Source organism: Equus quagga, chromosome 18 (assembly GCF_021613505.1).
Source record: "Equus quagga isolate Etosha38 chromosome 18, UCLA_HA_Equagga_1.0, whole genome shotgun sequence".
Lineage (NCBI taxonomy): Eukaryota > Metazoa > Chordata > Mammalia > Perissodactyla > Equidae > Equus > Equus quagga.
Window position 1 is genome coordinate 20,131,725 of NC_060284.1, and position 20,371 is coordinate 20,152,095.

General features: G+C 33.7%; 1 protein-coding gene across 2 annotated transcripts in view; it reads left to right on the forward strand.

Moving 5' to 3' along the window:
- The window catches only part of PRKACB (protein kinase cAMP-activated catalytic subunit beta), a 131,635-nt gene that overhangs the window by 44,071 nt on the left and 67,193 nt on the right, over nt 1-20,371 (forward strand). The window contains exon 1 of one of the 2 annotated variants that reach the window (XM_046645718.1): nt 19,408-19,708. The exons of the other annotated variant lie outside the window; for it this stretch is intronic. Coding sequence (XP_046501674.1) covers nt 19,525-19,708 — 184 coding nt within the window. The 5' untranslated portion in view covers nt 19,408-19,524. Of the gene's footprint in view, nt 1-19,407; nt 19,709-20,371 lie in introns of those variants that run through there. 2 annotated transcript variants of the gene reach the window in all.

A 20,371-nucleotide genomic window follows, 5' to 3' on the forward strand; every position in this document is an offset into this window, starting at 1 on the left:
TTTATTCATTCTCTAGGTTCAGTCTATCAGCAAATCTCCAAAATGTGCATATGAAATTTGTTCATTTCTCTCTGTCTCACTACCATCTCAATTCTGGTGGCCACTATCTCTTGCCTGGACTATTGCAGTAGTCTCAACTGTTTTTCCTTCTTCCACCCTTACCTTGAACCTACGCAAACTATTTCCCAATCTGTTCTCTGCCCAGTAGTCATATTGTTTCTGCCTCATTCCTCTCTCAAGGTCTTTAATTCATTGTGTCTTCTGCCTGGTATACTCTTCTTCTATCATCCCTCAACTTGATCTTTTTCTTTATACTTCAGGTCTTGACAACTCACAAAAAAAAATCATGCTTCTCAGACATTTTTGACCACCCTATATAAAGTAGCCATCTCCCTGCAAGTTACTTTCTTTTTTTTCTTTCTTTTTTTTAAAAGATTGGCACCTGAGCTAACAACTGTTGCCAATCTTCTTTTTTTTTCTTCTTCTCCCCAAAGCCCCTCAGTACATAGTTGTATATTCTAGTTGTGAGTGCCTCTGGTTGTGGCATGTGGGACGCCGCCTCAGCATGGCCTAATGAGCGGTGCCATGTCTGCGCCCAGGACCCAAACCAGTGAAACCCTGGGCTGCCGAAGCAGAGCACACGAAGTTAACCACTCGGCTACAGGGCCAGCCTCTGCAAGTTACTTTCTAGCATATATTCTCTTATTTCCTTCTTTACATTTCTTTATTTGAAAAGGAGAGTGAATGGGGAGAATAGAACATGTCATGTTTATCTTCATCTCTAAGCCTTCATTCATACAGTTTTATCTTCTTGAATTTTGTTATTTTTTCTGGTCTATGTAAATGCTACCTGTCCTCCAAGACCCTTCCCAAATTTCACATGTTTCATACCAATTTCCTCAATACCTAGTATACATTGAACCCCCCTTTCTACTGTTTATGGTCTTTTGGTGCTTAAAGTCCCTTTAGCTCTTTAAAGTCCCTTAAGCAGAAAACATGAATAGGGATGTTAGAGTTCTAAAACGGTCACATTTTTTATTTGCTGTGGTGTCTTCGATACAGATCAAGTGACTGGAGTTCCTTGGTATGTGAGAAGTATTTCACAAACATATTTGGGTTAGTGTATCAGTACAATTATTTTGTTTAAAAATTATCTCAAGCTATAAAAGGTTAACTGTATAGAAAATTTTGCATCTGTTCTATAGTTATATATATATAATTACATGTCATATAAATCTTGAGTTATTACAGATAGTAAATATTACTAGTTTTACTTGACTTTTAAATTCCTTGGGTACTTACTCTTACACAGTTATTTTATATTCTCTGTAATTCAGTGCTTGGACATTACAGATACTCAGTACATATTTGTAGGTGATTGTATATTCTCTATTTCTCTGTTGATTAGGTAGAAAAAAAATCCAGGTCCATTGGAATACATTAAGTTCTTTGGAACTTAACTTACTTAGGTCAACCCTCTAAATGAGTGTATTACACTAATACCAGAAGCATTTTCTGAAAAGTGAATAAAGCTAATTCATTTTTGGAAATACCTACCATTCTTCCAAGGAATTAAATATTCACTACTGATTCAAGACATGACCAGTATGTCCTATTTAAGTGAACGTAGAGAAGTGGAATAAATTCCACTGTGTATGTTACCCGAGATACATCATAGAATGTGTACTTTTGCACATGAGATGAAGATATGTACGGAAGGAAAACCGAAGAGTAGAGTAAGCTGCTAAGTTGAGCAATTAGAAAATAGTGATCCATCAAATATAGTGTGAAAAATAGATGCATTAGTGGTTTAAACATATCATTAGTAAGCATGCTAGTTTTCCCCTGTCCCTTAAAAATACCTGTAACACGTCGAGCTAGGTATTCTAAAGCCTTTATTTGTTGGAAGGAAGAACAAAAATGCTGTTCTATGAAACTCTGCAGGAAGTATACTCAGCTGTATCAGTATTTAAAAAGCTATCTTTACAGAAAAGAAATTAATTTACCTGCTAGTATTACTATAGTTGCATTTATTTAGGTATATAGCATGAGTTCAGAACAATTTATCATTTGCCATGTGTTTAATTATTTCTGCTATATTACTGAACTAGTTTACTGTGTCTGACTATGATATAAATGAGAATTTTGTGTTTTTTTCTTTTTGTTTTTCTTATATTTGATAGCTATACACAGAAAATTTAGTTCTTATTCCCTGTTGGACTCTGACTTTTGAAAAGTTATTTTAGTTAACACATTGACTTGTCTGTATTGACTATTTTCCTATCCGGAATTTACTAGTTTGTTTTAAAAGTACTTCCAGTGAATACATTTTATGTTTTGAATATAAATTAATATTTCCTATTCTTATATCATAAAGTTATATTATGACAAATATATGTTCAATTGAAAATTCTTATTTAAAGAAAACTATTTGCAAAATTTTTCGTTATGTAAAAAAGAGGCTTTGCCCAGGACTATTCATAGTCTAATCTATTTTTTCATTAAAATTATTTCCATAATGGTACCTTTTTTAAAAGCACAATTCTAAAGAGTATCTTGGCATACAAGGTATATTAGATAGTATGGGACACAGAGAACTGACACCTTTCATATTTTAAGAGCAATATTGCCTTGATGTCACTGGAATTGTCCTTTCACATCTATAGCATTCTGTCCAAGTTGCATAAATTGACTATTATGGCACACCTAGCACACTTAAATATTGCTGCAGAGTAGTTTAAAAAATCTTGTTTGAACAGTTTGGTTGTTTGGATACTTCCAGTGTTTAGACTTTAAAAAATGATATTGAAGTATCATTTTTGACTTTCTTTAATCTTATTTAAATAAATAATAGCCATATAGTTAGTAATCAGATATGTTAATGTAATGCCAATCTGCATTTTATAATACTTAATAATTTACAAAGCAATTTCACTTACGTCACCTAATTTGAGGCACACATAAATTCAGTGATATAGTCAGGGAAGATATTAATGATCTCGTTTGGCAGAAGAGGAAACCAATGACTGTAGAGAAAACTGATTAGTTAAAAAGTGGCATAAATCCATCTATCGGCAAGCATAACAGATCCTAGGTTCTTTAAAATACTCAATGTGTGAGGAGCCAGTTAAGTCATAGAAATATCTAACCTGAATCTAAGTCTCCACAGTTCTTCTCATCTATAATACTCTCTTCAAATCATCTACTCAGAACTGTTTAAAGAAAAGTATTATCTGTCAGCAGTTTTGTGTTGTTATCAATATACCTATCATTATTCAGTGATTAAACGGATAATCAGCTAAGATAATACAACCTTCAACAACATTTTTTTCCCAAATGTCTTTTGATCCTGGGTATTATCAGGCAAGCTTCTGTCATTATGGATTTTTTTCCCCTAGTATTTTTAAAATTTAAATAATTTTGTATCTCCTCAATAAGCCCTGAATCAAATGTATGTCTTGATGAAATCAGAGATTAGAATAAGTAGTGATACACAGTAACATCTAAAAATACTTGTAACTGGGGAATTTAAAATAAATTTATGTTTTTTAAAAAACAATAATTTCAATTTTGTTTCATCATAAGCGTAAACTAATAAGATCTAACACAGTTCTGGTGTATAGATATCTCAGGGACTATGCTTCCATAAAATTTTGGATGTTCCTATTGCTTAGTTCTGTCCAATAGAGCTTTCTGTAATGATGGAAATGTTCTGTATCTACACTGTCTAAAAGGTAGTCACTAGCCACACGTGGCTGTTGAACACTTGAAATATGGCTAGTGTGATTGAGAAATGGAATTTTCAATTTTGTTGAGTTTTAATTAATTTTAATTTGACTAACCACATGTCACTAGTGACTGCCAGATTGGACAGTGAACTCCAGACTCAAACATCTGAATAAAGCAGTTTAAAATCTTGAAAGAAAAAATTACAGAATATTTATTTTTCAATGTGAAACATATGTTTTGAGCAATCATAGATTCTTACAATAGAATTTTAAGATTCAAATAAACTTCAGTTTCTCTTTAGATGTACAATAGTAAAATACTATCTTTCTATCCTGTACTAATTTAACTTTTTCCTTAACATGTAGCAAGATTGTTAGCTTTTTTAGATTGTTATACTTTGACATTTATTACTATGCATTATTTTAGTAATTATGGAGAGTCTAAGGATGAAAAAATGGAGTATGATTATGAAAATTTGTTTATATATTTGAAAATGTATCAGTTTGCCAAATGTGAAACAATTTCATATTATTAATGGCACCAGCTTTATTAGTAGTAACCATTAAAAATTACATTTTTCAAAGAAATGTGTACATGTAACTTTTTTGTCACATAAAATACTGTGACAAAAGTACTACAACATTACTGTGGATTTATTTAGAGACGTTATCTTAATTTTACACTGAGATCAAGATGGAGCATATTGAAAGTCAAATCATATCTTTAAAAATTTTTATTTATAAATCTATTTTGAAATTGTTTAAAACCAAAAATAGTGAAATTGGTTTCTAGTTCCAATTAGGATGGAGTAAGTGCATGTCACCCTATATCTTCCACTGATTACACCTAAAATCCTTGAACAGAACACATAAAGTAGCTATGGGAGAACTTTGAAAAGTAAATAATAGCAAGCAAATTGGGAATGGAAATCCAAACTTGAAGAAAGATACAGTACTGAATTTCCTTGTTTTCTGTTTCCTCCCACATCTCCAGTGGGATTGAGGATTCAGCTTAGACTTAACGCAGTCTGAATCCCAGAACCATGCAGGGGGTACAGACAGAAAGTGCTCTAAGAGAAACGCTCTTTTTCTGATTAGAGGCCCTAGAAGGGAAGCCCCTGCAGGAAGGAAGAAGTGAGGGAAATCCTTTTTTTTGGCTGTGGAAGATTCCCCCTGAGCTAACCTCCACCGCCAATCCTCCTCTTTTTTTGCTTGAGGAAGATTAGCCCTGAGCTAACATCTGTGCCAGTCTTCCTCGATTCTTTTGTATGTGGGACACCTCCACAGCGTGGCTGGTGAGTGGAGTAGGTCTGTGCCTGGGATCAGAACCCACAAACCTGGGCTGCCAAAGCAGAGTGCACAGAACTTTAACTACTCTGCTATGGGACTAGGCCCAGGAAATCCTATTTTTTTTGTTGTTGTTGTTGTTTTCTCCTGGTCCTGCCTCCAGGTAAGACACACTCCTGAAACTGCTCCTGTGGCAGTGGTGGGAGCATCAGTGAATGTACCAGTGCGTAAAACACTGTGAGGGGATGAGATGGCAAAGAAAAGAGTTAGTGAATTAATATAGAAGATCAGAAGAAATTTTGTAATGTAAATGACAGAAAAACAATTTTTAAAAAAAGAACAGAACCTTAGAAACCTGTGGGACAATATAAAAACATCTAATATACATGTCATTGAAATCATAGTAGGAAAGGAAAGAAATTAATGCAGGAAAAAAAAATGAAGACGTAATAGCTGAAAACCTCCCAAATTTGGCAAAACACATATATTTGCAAATTCAGAAAGCTCAGTGAGCCCCAAGAAAACGACACTCAAATACCACATAAGTAAATTACTGAAAACCAAAGATAATTCATCACCAGAACACATATATTTGCAAATTCAGAAAGCTCAGTGAACCCCAAGAAAACGACACTCAAATACCATATAAGTAAATTACTGAAAACCAAAGATAATTCATCACCAGCAGTCGTGCTCTAAAAGAAACACTAAAGGAAATTATTCAGGCAGAAGAGAAATGATAGCAGAATGAAATTTGGTAATTTCCTTCATGAAATTTCATGAAGGAAAGAAGAGCAACAGAAATGGTAAACATCTGGGTAGATATAACAAACTGTTTTTCTCCTCTTAGGTTCGTTAAAATATATATGATGGTTGAAATAAAAAGTTGTAACATCAGCTGGTGGAGTTTCCAGTGTATGTAGATGTATACACATGACACCTAGAATATTAAGGGGAAAGAGGTTAAAGGGAACCAAATGTTTGTAGGGTTTATGAATTTCACTTGAACTGGTAAAATTTTAATTCTAAGACTGTGAAAAGTAACGTATGTATATCGTAATCTCTAGAACAACACCAAAAAAGAAAACCCCGCTGTCCAAATATGCAGATATTCAAGTAATCTAAAACAAGGCAGGAATTGGGAAACAGAGGAATGAAAAACAGAGGGAAGAGACTTCTGGTTTCAGCTGTGACATTAAACAAATCTAGAAGTCATCACAAGAGCAACCACCAGCCTGAAATCTGGAGAAACAGGCAAATCCAGAGTCACAGCAGATATCTGCTTACCTGCAGTAGAAGCCATTGGAGCCATAAATTGGTAGGAACATTTAAATGACAATTTTGCAAGTTACTGGAGGCTGAGTATGGACTTAACATGAGAGTGTGAAATTCCTGGAATCAACAGTTTTAGGGAGGCCCCATGCTTTCATGGTTTTTACCTCTTCGAACCCCATTAGGTTCTCAAGATACAGATCCTGGGAAAGGTCCCCCGTCAGGAGGAAAGGGTAATTGTTGTGAAATATGCCCAGAGCTTTCTCCAACAAAGAGCCACTCTCTGGGGAGAAAAGATACTACCAGAGCGCTATCCCATTTAGGGGAGAACATCTCTCCTACTCCAGCCCCCTTTAGTCTTCTTATCTCAATTTACGGAGGGAAAAAGCTATACTCCTGGCAATGAAGATCACAGCCCAGAGAAATAAGCCAAGTAAAAAATTGAAATTTAATCCTAAAATTATGGATGATTTTCCTCCCCCACATCTTACCCTCATACCAACATCAAAAAAGAAAAAACCAACTATGCAAATATGCAGATATATAACAGGGTACAAGTATAATAACAATGGGTTACAGCTGAAAGAGCTGCAAGGCATGGACTCTGAGGAGGAGTACTAAGGGCAGCCCGGAGTCAATAAGGGAGACAAAACAAGGATACCAGAGGGACTTGAAGCTTCTGACACCTAAAGCAAACATTAAACACAGCTCACCTCCTGGCCATATTAACAGATCCACAGAGTAAATGCCTATTTTACCTCTGTTCCTATTACTCAATGCTACATAGTGAACTTTCAACAGAAAATTAGAAGGCATGCCTAAAGGCAAGAAAAAACAGTCTGAAGAGACAAAGGAGGCATCAGAACCAAGCTCAGATATTACAGATACTGGAATTATCAGTTAGGGAATTTTAAACATCTATGATTAATATGTGAAGGACTGTAATGAAAAAGTAGACAATATGCAAGAATACATGAGTAATGTAAGCAGAGAGAAACTCTTAAGAAAGAATAAAAAGGAAATGCTGGAAGTAAAAACACTGTAATAGAGATAAATGCTTTTGATGAGCTCATCAGTGGAATGGACACAACTGAGAGAATCAATGAGGTTGAAGAGAGATCAATAGGAACTGCCTAAACTGAAATGCAAAGAGAAAAAAGAGTGAGGGGGGAAAAAAAAGAACAGAACATCCAAGACCTATGGGACAATTTCAAAAAGTGTAACATGTGCATAATTGGAATACCAGAAGGAGAAGGAAAAGGAGCAGAAGATATATTTGAAGTAATAATGGAAGAGAATGTTACAAAAGTAATGACAGACACCAAAACACAGGCCCAGGAAGCTTAGAAAGTATTAGGCAAAATAAATACCAAAAGAACTGCACCTAGGCACATTATGTTCAACTGCAGAAAACCAGAGACTAAGAAAATCTTGAAAGAAGCCAAAGAGGCGTGGAAAAAACCTTACCTATAGAGGAACAGAATAAGAATTATGACAGACTGCTCATCATCATGCAAGCAAGAAGAGAGTAGCATAAAATACTTAAGAATTGAAAGAAAAAACCCACTAACCTATAATTCTATATCCAGTGAGATTATCCTTCAAAAGTGAAAGACAAAGACTCTCTCAGACAAACAAAAACTAAGAGTACTCATTGCCAGCACACCTGTCCTGCAAGAAATGATAGAAGAAGTTCTTTAGGGAGAAGAAAAGTGATACAGGTTAGAAACTTGGATATACATAAAGAAAGGAAAAGCATCAAATAAGAAAAAAGGTAAAATAAAATCTTTTTTTTTATTCATCATTGATCTAAAAGATAACTTTAAAGTAGTAACAGTACCAATGTACTGGGTGCTTATAGAATATGGATAAGTGAGATGAGTGACAGCAGTGTCATAAGGGATAGGAAAAAGGACTTGGGAATACTCTGTTATAAGGTACCTGCACTGCAAGTGAAGCAGTATAATGCTATTTAAAGGTGGACTTAGATTAGTTAAAAAAGTATATTGCAAACAGTAGGAAAACCACTAAAAAATTTCTAAAAAGAAATATAATTGAGATGTCAAGAGGAGATTAAATAGGATCATATAAAATGTCAATTAAAATCAGAAAAGGCAGAAAAGTAGGGGAAAAAAGAAAATAAATGCAAAGAGTAGAAAGTAACAAATGTGGTAGATCTTAATCTAACTATGTCAGTAGTCACTTTAAATGTGAATGGTGTAAATACACCAATTAAAAAACAGAGACTGTCAGAGTGGATAAAAAAACAAGACCCTTATATTAAAAGACCCAGCTATGTGTTGTCTGTAAGAAACCCACTTTAAATGTAAAGAATCAGGTAAAAAGGAAAGGGATGAAGAAAGATATACCATGCTATCCACTAATAAAAGGAAGCCGGAGTAGATATATTAATTTCAGAGAAAGCAGATTTCAGAACAATGAAGATTATCAGGGATAAAAAGGAACATTACGTATGATTTCGTTGTCAATTCTTCAAGAAGACTTAGCAATCCTAAACATATGCAGCTAACAACAGTGTCAAAGCACATGAGGCAAAAGCTAATAGAATTGAAAGGAGAAATAGTCAAATTCACTATTATAGTTAGAGACTTCAACACCCATCTTTCAATAATTGATAGATCAAGGAGGCAGAAAGTAATTAAGTATGTAAATGACCTGAGCAGCACTATTAGTCAACTCGATCTAATTAACATTTATAGAATATTCTATTCAACAACTGCAGAATATGCATTTTTTCCAGCTTGCATGGAACATTCACCAAGATAGATCACATTCTGGACCTTAAACCACAACTTAACAAATTAAAAAAAATAATACTCATGCAAAGTATATTCACAGATCACAATGGAATTAAACTAGAAATTGATAACAGAAAGTAAACTGGAAAAATCCCCAAATATTTGGAAATTAATTAAAGAATGCACTTCTAAATAACACAAGTCAAAGAAGAAGTCTCAAGAGAAATTTAAAAATGCTTTGAACTAAATGATAATGGAAATACAATTTATCACAATTTTTGGAATTTAGTAAAAGTACTTCTTAGAGGGCAATTTATTACCTTAAATGCTTTTACTGGAAAAGAAGAAATATCTAAAATCAGTAACATAAGATTCCACTTTAGGAAACTAGAAGAAGAAAAGCAATTTAAGCCCAATGCAAGTGAAAGAAAAGAAATAATGCAAATTAGAGCAGAAATCAGTGAAACTGAAAATAGGAAAACAATAAGAAAATCGGAAAAACCCGGAAGTTTGCTATATGAAAAAGTAAATCAAATTGATAAACATCCAGCCAGGCTAATCAAGAGAAAAAGAAGACACATTACCACTATCAGAAATGAGAGCTGGATCATCACTATAGTGCCTATGGGTATTAAAAGGTAATAGAGGAATACTCTGAAAAACTCTAGGCCCACGAATTTGATACTTAGATGAAATGGACCAATTTCTTGAAAGACATAAATTCTACAAGTAGAAGTAGATAATCTGAATAGATCTAAATCTATTAAAATTGAATCAATAATTTCAAAATTATAATTAATAAATAATTTCCAAAAAATGAAGTGTTAGTACCAGATAAATTCACTGGTGAATTCTACCAAATAAAACTCAATTATAAAATAACAAACAATCCAATTAAAAGTGGGCAAAAAATCTCAACAGACATCTTGGTAAAGATACTCATGGCAAATAAACATATGAAAAGATGCTCAACATCATTTGTCATGAGGGAAGTGCAAATTTAAACAACAATGAGATACCACTATACAGGTTTTCGCCACTATCCAAAAGTAGAGGGTTCCTATGAAATCTTTTGTAAGCCAAAATGCTGTAAACTAAGAAGCTATTACCAATAATTTATATTGGAAAAATTTTTGAGCATTCTCAGACCCAAAAAATAACCTAGAAAATCATACTAGACAACACATAAACCTAAAATAACACTAACGTGTAGTAAAAGCAGGAATGATATGATAAATACACACCCTATATAAAGTAGAAATAATGTGTGAACAGTATAGTTGATAAATACACACCCTATATAAAGTAGAAATAATGTGTGAACAGTATAGTTTCACTTACCAGAAGTGGGAAGACAGCAAGCACACTGGAAGGCTGAGAAGTGGTGGTGGGGATGATGGTATGTTAGGCTGAGTCAGTGGAGGTTGGGGTGCTGGGAGATACAGGAGACGAGGGGCTAGGTGAGAGAGGAAGAGGGTCATCTATTAACATCTCATCATCATTCTTTTCGCTTTTTTTTCTAAAAGCAAAAATCCTCTTTGGATTTCTTTGCCGTAGCGAAAACAGATACTAATGTAGTTCTTTTGTAAAAGCAAAGTGGCATAAAGTGAACTTTTGGTTAGTGGGGGAAATCTGTACATATTCTAGAATGGCTAAAATTAAAACACACACATGAAAAACTGCCTGACAATTGCTGACAAGGATGCAGAGCAACAGGAACTCGCTTTATTGCTGTGGTAATAAAAAATGGTACAGCCACTTTGGAAGACATTTGGCAATTCCTGCAAAGCTAAGCATACTGTTACCATACAATCCAGCAATCATACTCCTAGGAATTTACTCCACTGATGTCCACACAAAAAATCTGCACATGAAAGCTTACAGCAGCTTTATTCATAACTGCCAAAAACTAGAAGCAACCAAGATGTCCTTCAGTAGGTAAATGGGTAAACAAACTGTGGTATGATGGAGTATTATTCAGTGATAAAAAGAAATGAGCTATAAATCCATGGGAAGACATGCATGAATTTTAAATGCATATTGCTAAGTGATAGAAGTAGTCTGAAAAGTCTGCATAGTGTGATTCCAATTATATGTCCTTCTGGAAAAGCCAAACCTCTAGCAATGGTAAAAAAGGTCAGTAGGTGTCAAGGATCAGGGAAGCACAGGGGATTTACAAAGTTGGTAAGCTATGGTGTATGATACACAATTGTGCATACATGATGTTATGCATTTGTTCAAACCCATAGCACTTGCAGTACAAAGAATAAACCTTAATTTCAAAAAAATCATTTGGAAGCTTGAGGGATCCCAGAATGAAATGCAGAATGTGACAAAACAATCTAATTGTATTACAAATGTATGAAACAATCTCACTGAAGGTGAGGCAAGAGATGCTGATCTAAGTAAATTTGAAAATAAGTGGAGTCTGTAAGACTAGTGGCAAAAGAAACTACATAGTGTACTCTAGTTGATAAAGTTGTTTCCCACAGGGATAAAGTTGTTAACTGTACCAGGTTAACAATTCTGTTATTGCTATATGTGTATGCTGAAATTGAACAAGTAACTAAATGTCTGATAGATGGTGAAAGCCAGGTTTCTCACTGTTGAGAGTGGGAGTTTTCAGATAAGTAAGGGATGGAAGGTAAAATGAATCATGCAGTAATGAATTAGAGTTGGAGATACCAGTAAGAACTCTGTTGTCCCCTTCTCAATAACTCATAACCCCAGCTAATCATGAAAAAACACCACATGAATACCAATTGAGGGACACTCTATAGCATACCGGACCAATACTTCTCAAAATTGTCAAGGTCATCAAAACAAGGAAAGTCTGAGAAACCATGATAACCAAGAGCCACCTAAGGAGACGTGAGTACTAAATGTAGTATAGTATCATGGATGGGATCCTGGAACAGAAAAAGAATATTAGATAAAAACTAAAGAACTCTGAATAAATGTCAGACTTTAGTTAACAATAATGTAATATTGATTGGTTCATTAATTGTACAAATCTACCATAGTAATGTAAGATGTTAATATAGTGGAAACTGGGTGTTTGGTATATGGCAACTCTCTGTACTATCTTTGCAGTTTTTCTGTAACTCTGAAACTGTTCTAAAATAAAGTTTATTTTAACAAAAAGCCTTCCATTTTATATAAAAATCTTGAAAATGCAAATTATATTGTCAGAAAGTATCAGTTGCCTGGGGATTTGGAATGGCAGGAGGGAGAGATTATGAAGAGCATGAGAAAAGTTTTTGGTGTGATAGATGTGTTCATTATTGTGATATGGTGATGGTTTCACAATTGCATTTATATATCAAAACATCAAATTCTACACTTCAAATATTTTCGGTTTATTATATATCAATTATATTCATTAAAGCTTTTTTAAAAAGCAGGGGACAAACAGAAAAGAAATAACAAAATAATAGACCTAAATCTAATTATATCAATAACTACATTAATAAACAGTCTAAACAAGACCCAGCTATGTGCTATGTACAAGAAGTCTACTTTAAATACACTGATATAGAGTGTTTAAAAGCAAAAGAATGGGGTGGGGGGGGGCGGAATATGCCATACAAACACCATCAAATGAAAGCTGTATTGTCTGTATTAATATCATACAAAGTCAACTTCACTACCAGGAAAATCAGCCAGGATTAAGAGGGACATTTATAATACCAAAAGTGTCAGTTCAGTAAGAAGACAAAACAATCCTAAATGCATATAAACCTAATAACAGAGCTTCAAAATACATGAAGCAAAAACTGATAAAGCTGAAAAGAGAGAAGTAGAAAAATCTACACACTCGAAGACTTCTATAATCATCTTTCAGTAATCTATAGAACAATTAAACAGAAAATCTGTAATATAGAAGACCTGAACAACGCCATCAACCAAATTGACCTAATTAACATTTATAGTATACTTAACAACAACAGAAGACATTCTTTTTCAAATGTGCATGGAATATTCATCATCAAAGACCATATTCTGGGTCATAAACCTTAACAAGTTCAGAAGAGTTAAAAATTATACAAAATATGTTCTCTGTCTAATGGAATTAACTAGATATCAGCAACAGAAAATCCTCAGATACTTGGAAACTTAAACAACACACTTCTAAATAGTCAATGGTCAAATATAAAGTCTTAAGGGAAATTAGAAAATATTTTGAACTGAATAAAAATGAAAATACAGTATGTCAAAATTTGTCAGATGCACCTAACTCATTGTTCACAAGGAACTGTATAGAGTTGAGTTCACATATTAGAAAAGAAGAAAAGTCTTAATAAAATGACCTAAGTTTTCATGCTATGAAACTAGAAAAAGAGCAAAATAAACCAAAAGACAGTAGAGGGAAGGAAAAAAAGGATAAGATCAGTCATCAATTTAAAAAAACAGAAAAAATGATACAGAAAATCAATGAAACCAAAACGTGGTTCTTTGAAAAAGTAAGCAAAACTTAGAATCCTCTAGCCAGGCTAACCAAAAGAGAAATGGTAAGTTACCAATATCAGGAATGAAAGAAGGGATGTAACTACAGATGCCACAAACATTAAAAGGGTAATAAAGGGATATTAGAAACAACTCTATTCACATAAATTTGACAATTTAGTTGAAATAGACCATTTCTTGAAAGACACAAACTATCCATATTTATTGAAGGTGAAATAAATAACTGAATAGTAATATATCTCTTGAAGAAATTGAATTAGTATTTGTAGCCTTCCGAAAAAGGACTCCTGGGCTGGCCTGGTGGCATAGTGGTTGGGTTTGTGTGCTCTGCATCAGCGGCCTGGGGTTTGCAGTTTCAAATCCTCAGCATGGACCTACACTCCACTCATCAAGTCATGCTGTGGTAGCATCCCACATACAAAATAGAGGAAGATTGCCACAGATAGTAGCTTAGGGACAATCTTCCTCAAGCAAAAAGAGGAAGATTGGCAACAGATGTTAGTTAGCTCAGGGCCAATCTTCCTCACAACACCCCCCCCCCCCCCAAAACAAAACAAAACAAAACCACAAAACCTCCTGGTCCAGATAGTTCTCCTGACAAATTCTATCGAATATTTAAGGAAGAAATGATACCAGTTCTCTGCAATCTCTTTCAGAAAAAAGAAGAATATGTCCCAACTTATTTTATGAGGCCATCCTTAACCTGATATCAAAATCATGCAAAGAGAGTACATGAAAATAAAACTTCAAATAATATCTCTTGTAAATATATACACAAAAATCTTCAATAAAACATTAGTAAATTCAAACCAGCAATATATAAAAAACATAGTGCACCGGGGCTGGCCCCGTGGCCGAGTGGTTAAGTTTGCGCGCTCCGCTGCAGGCGGCCCAGTGTTTTGTTGGTTCGAATCCTGGGCGTGGACATGGCACTGCTCATCAAACCACGCTGAGGCAGCATCCCACATGCCACAACTAGAAGGACCCACAACGAAGAATATACAACTATGGACCGGGGGGCTTTGGGGAGAAAAAGGAAAAAAATAAAATCTTAAAAAAAAAGAAAAGCATAGTACACCAAGACTAGGAGGTGTTTATCCTGGGAATCCAAGGCTGGTTTAATATTTGAAAATTAATTAGTAACTGTAATCCACCCTATTAGCAGACTAAAGAAGTAAAACCATATGATCATATCAACAGATGTTGAAAAATTATTAGATAAAATTCAACATCCCTCTAAGATAAAAATGCTCAGCTAATTAGGAATACAGGGAAACCTCCTTATCTCAACAAAGGGATGTATACAAAAAAAAGTCTACAGCTGACATCATAATTGGTGAATAAGTGAACACTTTCTTCCTAAGATTGGGAATAAGGCAAAGATGTGTACTCTCACTGCTGTTGTTCAACATATTTCAGTCCTAGCCAGTGCAATAAGGCAAGAAAAGTAAATAAAAACCATAGAAAGTAAAAAGGAAGAAATAAAACAAACTGTATCTGTTCAAAGCTGACATGATTGCCTACATAGAAAGTCCCAAGAAATCTATAGAAAGAAAAGGACTCCTAAAACTAACAAGTGAGATTAGCAAGGTTGAAGTATACAAGGTTAATATATAAAAGTCATATTTCCATACACTAGCAATGAACAATTATAAACATCTTTTAAAGTACTATTTACAATAGCTCCAATTAAAAAATAATAAGTACTTAGGTATAAGTCTTAACAAAGTAAGTGCAGGATCTGTATGCTGAGAACTAGAAAACACTGATGAAAGAAATCAGAGACCTGAGTAGATGAAGAGACATACTATGATCATGGATCAAAAGACTCAATATAGTTAAGATGTCATTTCTCCCAATAAACATAATGTCAGTAAAGTTTCAACAAGATTATTTTTGTTGACATAGACAAACTTTTAAAATTAAATGGAAAGGTAAAGGAACTATAATAGCCAAAATAATTTAGAAAAAAAAAAAGGAAGATTTATATTATCAGATTTAAGACTTGCTAGAAAACTCCAGTAAACAACACAGTATAGTATTGAGGAAAAATTGACACACTGATAGATCAGTGTAACAGAATAGAGTCCAGAAAAGACCTACACAAATATGGTTGTTAATTTTTTTAAAAGTTGCAAAAGCAATTCAATTGTATGTGAATATATAAATTTTACTGTGGAATACTATTCAGCAGTAAAAATGAGTGAACCATTGAAACACACAACATGGATGAACCCCAGTTGCTACGCTATGCTAAATGCAACAAGCCAAGCTTAAAAGGTTGAATTCATTTATAAAAAGTATGAATCCATTTATAACATTTTGGAAAAGGCAGAACTATTATCCTAAAACCTTTATTTCAGTATCAGGGGTCATGGTCATATCATTTGCCCTCCACAGGGAGCAAATACATCATTCACGTATCATATATATGTCTACGCTTTTCTTTTACTTAACCTTCAAACTCTAAAGTATATAGTTCTACTTGACCTCAACATGATTGTAAACATAACTGTGGACAGTGAAATTGCATGACTATAAGGTGACCATTTGAATGAAAACCTTCTCATAGCAGGATTCTCAAACTCTGGACAGTATATGCAAGAACTCATCCCCTCTCCAGTTATCCTTTTATCCCCACCTCCCCACCCTTGTTTGGAAAATACTGCATTTGAAAAAATCTTTACTTCCTGTGGTAAATCATTGTTGTGCAGTACAAAGGATCCCTGATCTAGATGCTGGAAGACCTAGGTGACTTTGGGCAAGTCATTTAATGTTTATAAGTTTGTTTTCTCATCTTAAACTAGGGACAATAAATAATACCTGTCCTGCTTACTTCATTTGTAAAGATCTGATGAGCCAGTGGAAATCATTTTGTGTGTTGTAAAGTGCTTGGTAAATATAAGGTATCATTTCTGCTATTAAATATAAGAAATAAATCCATGTTTTGTGGTATCTTATGGTGATCAAAGGAGGTTCAACTCAGAAAATTGTTATAATTTCTAAAATTAATGCAGAATGAATAATAAGAGCTTATACTTTTTAGTTTTATTATACATTATTAAACTATTAATAGAGTGTAAGATATGCTATTATAGCAAATTTGGGGTACTTGGCTAGACATCTTAGTATAAATTAAAGTTCTGAAAATACCATGGAAGAATAACAAGCAATGTACGTCTTAATAATTTGAATTATGAAGAAATTCATAGTTTTAGTCAAAGCTGTAGTTGTTTCTTTCTAGCAGTAGATGCCAGTAGAGTTCTTCTTTCTAATAAAAATCAAATCGCCTAAGTGCTTCCATAGCAACAGCTTCCTGGTCACATTGCCATGTATAGAAATATTGCTCTGAGGAAAGTAGAAAGATTCTACTTTTTATAAGGACTTTTTAACACATTCTTTATTGGGAAAAAAGTACAGATTTCAAATGTGATGTTTCCTAGATACTCATCTACTGAAGCTTAATTTTTTTTTTTTTTTTGCTTTTGTAATTTTGTTGTAAGGCTTATGCATTATTTTGGATAAATTAATCTTAGTGTTCTAGTTAGGAATCTAGAATATCTGTACTAAGCTCAAGCAACATTGCCTCTAAGTCTCGCTAGACATGTTAAAAATGAATATGGTGGGGCAAAAATGTGAGGATTACTTAGTGCATTTGGCAAGGGAATACCATGAATATATTTTGGGGGGATTAATATATCAGAGATGAGTGATTGAAAGGAGTGACTGGAAGCAGGGGAAACAAGTTATTTTAGAAATAGACGTTTGGGGCCGGCCCGGTGGCTCAGCGGTTAAGTGCGCACGTTCTGCTTCAGCAGCCTAGGGTTCGCCGATTCGGATCCCGGGTGTGGACATGGCACTGCTTGACAAGCCATGCTGTGGCAGGCGTCCCACATATAAAGTAGAGGAAGATGGGCATGGATGTTAGCTTAGGCCAATTTTCCTCAGCAAAATGAGAAAGATTGGCAGTAGTTAGCTCAGGGCTAGTCTTCCTCAAAAAAAAAAGAAAAAGAAATAGACATTTGCACTAATAAAAATGAAACTCAAAGATGAGTAAAATTTAGTAACTGACTGAATATAGAGAAGAAGTAGTTCAGTGACATGACTTCTGTGACTGTTGTCTCTATATGTGAACAACTTGGTGCTTGTTGGATAATTTACAAATATGGTCCTATCATAAGTAATATTAAAACATTTTCAAGTGTTTGATGATTCTACTTAGACTTTTGTTAAAAATGAATGAATACTTTCCTCAACATATATTTATTGAGTATGTAATACATGCATTGTATTTATGAATGCAAGTAACTTGCAATTTGAGACAAATTTATAAACAGCAAATTCTAACATAAAATTATAAGATCGGAGGAAACAGGAGAGAGCAGTTTATTTTTCTAGGAAGTAGGTGGGAAACTTCAGTGAAGAGGTGACATTTGCAGTGAGCCTTGAGAGATCAATAGAATTTCTCCCAAGAGAGCAAGTCAAAGAATTTAGGAATTTTATCCACTTTTGCGATACAGAGTCAGTCCATGCTCTCTAGATGTTTATTAAAGACTGCACATGCTTGTCTGTTTTGTGTAAAGCATTGTCAGATGTTAATAAACAAAGTACCTATTATACACACATTTATACAGAAAACTACAAATTTAAGAAGTTTAGTCTTAGAGATACTGTTGCCTGTTTTTTTAGATTGATACTAATTTTATTACACAAAACAAAGTGTACACAAATGAGCTGTTACTTGGCAAAATTCATTAGTCAGTGTTTCCTTTTGGTGTGTGTATGTTGTCCTAATTTGATTACATTATTGTTCATATTTATTCTATTTGTCATTCTTGTTCCTATTCAATTTGTCAAGCATTTGGCAGAAAATTTAGATTAAGATATTTTTTAGATAGATTTTTTTAAAAGATCCTTCTTCCTTCTTCTTCCTCCGTCCCTCCCTCCCTTCCTTTTTTTTTTATCTTATTTAGAGCTTCCAGAGAGAAAACCATAGAAATTTCTCATCCTTTAATTAGTATCAAAAGGCAAGTACTCAATCATTGTTAAAAGTCATGAATCACTTTTTTCCTCGAAATGAACAATGGTAAACTTTACTTACTTTTAACCAAAGGAGCTGTTTCTAAGTGAGACCCCTAAATCAAAGATCAGATAAGCAGTAGTCCTGAGTGTTAGGTTTGAAAAATTAACATGTCTCAGTTGACTAGAAGTGATTTCTTTCCTCTCAATTGAAATTTCTTGACGTAGCAATTTTATATAATTTAAATCTTACATTTTATTCTTGTTTTCAAATTGTAGAATGTTTTAAAATGTACTGCTGATAGGCACTTGTCAGCAGATTATAGATTTGATAAGCAATACTGACATACTAAGTTTTTGTAGTTCCTGTATATGTTAGACTTACGTCAATGAGTTAGCAACATTCAGTTCTTTTTTTTAAGTTCAGATTTTTTCTTAGGTAAAACGTAATGTGTTATGAATTTGTTTTGCAAGAGTTTTGTAATATCTATTCCATACCAGTTTTTGGTGAAAAGTTGACCTTTTATAAGGATTATTTATAAGGATATTAGCTAATTTCCTGGAAAAAACACCACTTTTTTTTAACATATTGTATTTGGAGAGTGGTTTGGCCTTCACTTGTTTGCATAGGATTGTAATATATGTTTAACTAGTTTTCCTTTTTCATTTTTAGCCTATCTATATATAAAGCTTTATATTTAATGTTCTCATTAACCTGTATCTTAATATTAAAACACTCCTAAACATAGAGCCTTTTAGGCTGCTGTTGCAGGTCTTTAAAATCTCCATCTCTACTTGAGATGAGTTTTGCTAAGAAAGGCTTAGCAGTGTGCTGTTTTATATTAACAGGAAACAGAACAGCAGTAGTGGTTTGAATACTCTGCAAACAGGAAGTTTGACACATGCATAGGTCTTAGCTTCTGTGTGAGAAGTTGTTGCGCTCCTTCTGGAAATATTTTCAGTTACTTAAATTAAACTGTAAATGCACATGAATGGCAACTTACAGAGAACTACCCTGTAACCAGTGTACAGGTACAACTGCTCTTCAGAAATTGGAAGGTTTTGCTAACCGACTATTTCATAGACACTCTAAAAGTTTTACCCATGATCAGAAAACAGCTCTGGAAAATGACAGCCTTCATTTCTCTGAACATACTGCCTCATGGGACAGATCAAGTAAGTTTTTTTTTTTAAATGATACGTTATAACTAGAAGCTAAAATACTAATTGGAGTTTTAAAATCAAACATAAAGAACTATGTTTTATTTGTCTTTTTATGATTTGCACAAGGACATTTTACAAGATGAAGTTGAAAAAATTCCACAAAAACTTCATTATAAGTTGAGCTGAATCATGTAGTTCATTGTTTTGTTTTATATATGACTAAGTTGAATATCAGTAGGGAAATTTTCTACAAAATTCTTATATCATTTCTAGTGTGCTAGTGTCTTTTGTTTTTATTTTGTTGTTCTTAATATAAAACTGAAATGCTAAAATTTTAGAAACAATGATCAGTTTACTTTTTAAAATTTCTTCGATTTATAAGCCTTAAAATTCGAAAGAGACAGGAAGACTCTTGAATTCATAATTAAATTTCTATTTTAAATGCATGTGTGAAAGTTACTTCAGTTTTATAAGCAGAATTTTCTAATATAAAAGCATAGTGTGATTATTCTATGGGAAATCTTATATTTAAAACTTTATAAATATCAAAAGCTTTTATAATTGTATTTTATATTACTTAGGGCTGAACGGGGGGGGGGGGTGTTTATGCATGCATCACATTCTTTCCAGGCATATTAAAATGTTTGGACTTACTGCTTTGCTAAAATAGTGATA